This window comes from Lampris incognitus, chromosome 1, assembly GCF_029633865.1.
Source record: "Lampris incognitus isolate fLamInc1 chromosome 1, fLamInc1.hap2, whole genome shotgun sequence".
NCBI classification, from domain to species: Eukaryota; Metazoa; Chordata; class Actinopteri; order Lampriformes; family Lampridae; genus Lampris; species Lampris incognitus.
Window position 1 is genome coordinate 22,880,304 of NC_079211.1, and position 5,411 is coordinate 22,885,714.

Genomic DNA, 5,411 nt, shown 5'->3' on the forward strand with positions numbered 1-5,411 from the left:
AAAAGGTTTGCATGTGATTGCTTTTCATATTTTGTCCAGAACAGGGTTACTTAAAACTTGCAAGTTGTGTTCAACCACAGGATAATAGAGAGATCACCCACCCAATATAAATTAACAAAAATTAACTTAAAAGAATATTTTCTTCAAGTGTGTCAAAGATCAAATGGCAATGACCAGAAATTAAAGGAAAAGATATCTTCACAACTTTTCCTATTCATAAACAAAAAAAGAAAGAAGAAAAAAAAAGACAAATACCATATTTCTTCATTTTCTATTACAATAAAACATTTCAATTAAACACGTTGCCCTTCATTAAACAATCCTGCTCTCAATCAGTCTTATTTTAGGCACAATGGTTTTACAATTAATGAACTCACTGATTCTGGCCAGAGAATGAGACATTTCAACTGCTGTCTAATATCTGCACATGGTGAGAAATAAAACAAATCCATCCATGTTGCCAGAACAGAAGGTTTAAATTAATGTTCTGTTAAGCTTATAAAAATCTGACATACATTTCATCATCCAGAAGTAGTCGAGTTAACGACATGTGCATCCAGTAGCAACCATATCCTGAAACTCTTTGTACATATAAGAGCCATCCTCTTCAAAGATCATGACACTTAGAGGCTCATAATGGGAGGGAATACATGAGGGCTTTGGCACTGAGGAATCAAGCAACTCATATATGAGGCTTTGCACCATTGTATGGATTGGTGAGCCATAGATGGAGCCCATTGTCCTTGAGCAGATGCCTCTACAATATCTAGGGTTGTATTTAGGGGGGAACACGATCCAGTGATCCAATTTGAGTTGGCTGAATCTCACCCTGAAATCATACAAGGCACAGTCACTTGGAAATGCTGAGCTCGGAAGAGGTTCGGGCTGTTGGATATTTTCGCTTTGCTCTTTTATGCTCATTACAGACTCCCTTCTCAATCTCCTTTTGTGCTGGATTCTTCGTTCTGGTTGGATTTCCATCGTTTTGTCAAATGTGTTTGCTGCATTACTTGGATTTTGACCTACATCAGAGAAGATGGGCGACCTCTGGTGGAACGATTTGCTAGTGTCACTGAGGTACAGGAGAAGGGGTGGAGATCTCAGGGTGTGCCCTATGGAGCCTTTGTGCTTGTAAGCCCTGGCCACTTGGTCCTCTGTGCATGTTAAATTAATGAGCAGGTGGATGTCCTTCTTCTGGTAGTCCATGAGAGGTTGGAGGACAGAGGTGACATCAACCTCTACCCAACCCACTCTTCTCTTTCCACCTGCATTTACTGTGAAGTTGACTATGTGTTCGACACCAGGACACAGCGGACACTGGTTTGAGTTGTCCTTGCCTTTGATATTCAGGTAGCACACAGGAGTGATGGATGCAGTCTGGCCATGGTCAGAAGAGTACAGCAGGAGAGATTTCAGAAGCTTTTCGTTGTTTCTTACTCGATCGAGGTTGTAGGAAAGGTCTTGCATAAATAACTCTGTGCGGAAACATGAGAAGACAGAACACCATCACTCATGGTATATCAGCTCCATGATTAAAACCAGGAATCATCTCATTGTTACAAAAGTTTATTAGCCAAAGCAAAAATATACTGTGCTTTCAAACAAATACTTGGAACATTATAAATAAGGCCAAGATGAGAATATGTTTTCATATTTGTGCTGCCATGTACGTAAAAGTCAGTTGCATTGGTAACATTTCATTTTAAAAGGATTTTTTAAATGCCAGCAATGTCAGATATGGACAAGGTCAGATACAGGGGACGGCCATCCATCTAAGGTATTATTTCCATCCATCCATTATCTGAACCGCTTATCCTGCTCTCAGGGTCGTGGGGATGCTGGAGCCTATTCCAGCAGTCATCGGGCAGCAGGCGGGGAGACACCCCGGACAGGCCGCCAGGCCATCACAGGGCCCACACACACACATTCATACCTAGGGACAATTTAGTATGGCCGATTCACCTGACCTACATGTCTTTGGACTGTGGGAGGAAACCGGACAACCTGGAGGAAACCCATTTAAAAAAAAAATTTCAACATGTAATTGCCGTAGATTGACCCTCCTGTTGTGCACTTTCTAACACACTTGGTTTTGTATGAGTAGGCCCTATACACAGAAACTACTACTACTACTACTTTTGGCTGCTCCCGTTAGGGGTCGCCACAGCAGATCATCCATTTCCATCTCTTCCTGTCCTCTGCATCTTCCTCTGTCACACCAGCCACCTGCATGTCCTCTCTCACCACATCATAAACCTCCCCTTTGGCCTTCCTCTTTTCCTCTTCCCTGGCAGCTCCATATTCAGCATCCTTCTCCCAATATACCCAGCATCTCTCCTCCACACGTGCAAGCCATCTCAATCTTGCCTCTCTTGCTTGGTCTCCAAACCGTCTAACCTGAGCTGTCCCTCTAATATACTCGTTCCTAATCCTGTACTTCTTCATTACTCTCAATGAAAATCATAGCATCTTCAACTCTGCCACCTCCAGCTCCGCCTGCTGTCTTTTCGTCACTGCCACTGTCTCCAAACCATATAACATAGCTGGTCTCACAACCATCTTGTAAACCTTCCCTTTAACTCTTGCTGATACCCTTCTGTCGCAAATCCCTCCTGACACTCTTCTCCACCCACTCCACCCTGCCTGCACTCTCTTCTTCACCTCTCTTCTGCACACCCGGTTACTTTGGACAGTTGACCCCAAGTATTTAAACTCATATGCCTTCGTCATCTCTACTCCTTGCATCCTCACCATTCTACTGTCCTCCCTCTCATTCACACATATGTATTCCATCTTGCTCCTACTGACTTTCATTCCTCTTCTCTCCAGTGCATACCTCCACCTCTCCAGGCTCTCTTCAGCCTGCACCCTACTCTCACTACAGATCACAATGTCATCCGCAAACATCATCGTCCACGGGGACTCTTGCCTGATCTCATCCGTCATCCTGTCCATCACCACTGCAAACAAGAAAGGGCTCAGAGCCGATCCTTGATGTAATCCCACCTCCACCTTGAACCCATCTGTCATTCCAACTGCACACCTCACCACTGTCACACTTCCCTCATACATATCCTGCACCACTCCTACATACTTTTCTTCACTCCAGACTTCCTCATACAATATCACGCCTCCTCTCTCTGCACCCTGTCATATGCTTTCTCTAAATCCACAAAGACACAATGTAATTCCTTCTGACCGTCTCTGCACTTCTCCATCAACATTCTCAAAGTAAACATCACATCTGTGGTGCTCTTTCATGGCATGAAACCATACTGCTGCTCGCTAATCGTCACCTCTCCTCTTAACCTAGCTTCTATTACTCTTTCCCATTTCTTCATGCTGTGGCTGATCAACTTTATACATCTGTAGTTGCTACAGTTCTACACATCGCCCTTATTCTTGAAAATTGGTACCAGTATACTTCTTCTCTACTCCTCAGGCATCCTCTCACTTTCCAAGATTGTGTTAAACAATCTAGGTAAAAATCCCACTGCCATCTCTCCTAAACATCTCCATGGCTCCACAGGTATGTCATCAGGACCAACTGCCTTTCCACTTTTCATAGCTGCCCTCACCGCTTCCTTGCTAATCCACCGCACTTCGCGAGTCACAGAAAGCTATTGAATATCCAGCCATCCATATCCAAGCCGCTTATCCCAATCGGGGTCGCGGGATGCTGGAGCCTATCCCAGCAGTCATTGGGCGGAATATTTTGCAATACAAATATTAATGAAAAAAAAAAACATTTTGTCAAACACATAATTGCCGTAGATCGACCCTCCTGTTGTGCACTTTATAACATACTTGGTTTTGTATGAATAGGCCCTATATACAGAAAGTCATTGAATTTTTTTGCAATTCATTTAAAAAAAAAAAAATCAACAAAACATTTTTCCAAAGATGTACTAATTGCCGTGGATTGTCCCTGCTGTTGTGCACTTTTTTAACACACCCAATATACAGGAAGTTATTGCATGTTTTGTAATAAAAAAAAATGTATGAAAAAAAAAATCAAGAAACATTTTTTCAAAAATGTATTTGCCGTGGATTGACCCACCTGTTATGCACTTTCTAAAACACGTAGTTTTGTATGTGTTGGACATCTATATGGGAAGCTATTCAAGTTTTTTGTTATACAAAAACTGCTCTTATAAGACAGTCCCTTAAATTCCCCTTGAATGGCCAATATCCAATGTCTTGATGCATGCTCAATAATCCAGGTAAGGAAATCAAATAAAGTTGAATCAGTTCATCCGGACACAACGTTTATTGAGAGAGAAACGTTTCATCACTCATCAACGTGACCTCTTCAGGCTCAACTGACTGCAGGTATCCCTGAAGGGAGGAACGCTGGTTTGAACGGAGAGCCATCCATGTGAAGAGGGAACAACCACCCCTGAACCGAGGGGGGCCTAAGAGTACATCTGTCGCCATCTTACAATGCTGTGATTGCAACTATTCCCCAATCCTCTGTGAACAGTACATATTGCTATTCTAACTCTAGTTAATGCTCACGGCAATTTGCATATGAAACTGATCGTTGGTTTCGGTCGTTATGCGACTGTATTGTTTCTAAGGGTGCTGCTGACCTGCAGTCACTTGAGATTGACAAAGTCATTTAGATGAGTGATTAAACGTTTCTCCCAATAAACGTTGTGTTCAGATGAATTGATTCAAGTCCATTTTATTTGTATAGCCCAATATCACAAATGACAAATTCTTACCTGGATTAATGAGCACGAGTAAAGACATCAACTTGACTACCCCCCCCCTCCAAAATGTCTAGCCTCATCTACTCACCTTCATTCTGAAGAAGACACTCTTCAAGCGGCTTTATCAGGCGGATGGTGTTGTAGAGGTCGTTCCCGTCCGAGCTTCTCTCCACCCTTTTGGACCTCTTGTAAAGTTCAGACATATACTTCACATACCTATGCTCGGGTTTATACCTTCTCTTGAGGTCCGGGGTCCAAGTCGAGCCTCCTTGCTCTGACAGAGCTTTTAACAGCGGGGAGAAGGCACTGTGGTGAGGGGAGCTGGGCAGCGCGCTGCAGGAGGCGAAAGGAGAACTGCGTGGACAGCCGCCGAAGACGAGAAACAGTAGAAAAGCAGCGACCAGGTGATGAAATACGGCTGAAATCAGCGTTTGCGTCTCCATGATCATATCCAGCAGTTCAAGCTTAAGTCCTTGGAGCCTCGGAGAAGTTCTCCGGTTAAAAGTTAAGGTCCGCCGGACTAGTCAGGTGTCACCGATCAGCGCGTCCACCCAGATGTTTCCAATCAGCAGCGTCCGTCAATCCGACGCTGCCCGGATGGAAACCTGGCCCAGGCTCATCTCAACCCAGCCCTCTTGGGTTGCTAAAATGTATGATAATGTTTATTATTATTGTTGTTATTGTCGTCTTGGTTAT

The 5,411-nt window shown here is 43.6% G+C and overlaps 1 protein-coding gene across 1 annotated transcript; it reads right to left on the bottom strand.

The window, feature by feature from the left end:
* Positions 1-540: 540 nt before the first annotated feature.
* gdf9 (growth differentiation factor 9) lies at positions 541-5,158 on the bottom strand. Its single transcript, XM_056276694.1, has 2 exons — positions 4,804-5,158; positions 541-1,475 (listed from the first exon to the last, which is right to left on the bottom strand). The coding sequence occupies exons 1-2, from the start codon at positions 5,156-5,158 to the stop codon at positions 541-543; spliced, it is 1,290 nt and encodes a 429-aa protein (XP_056132669.1).
* Positions 5,159-5,411: the final 253 nt, after the last annotated feature.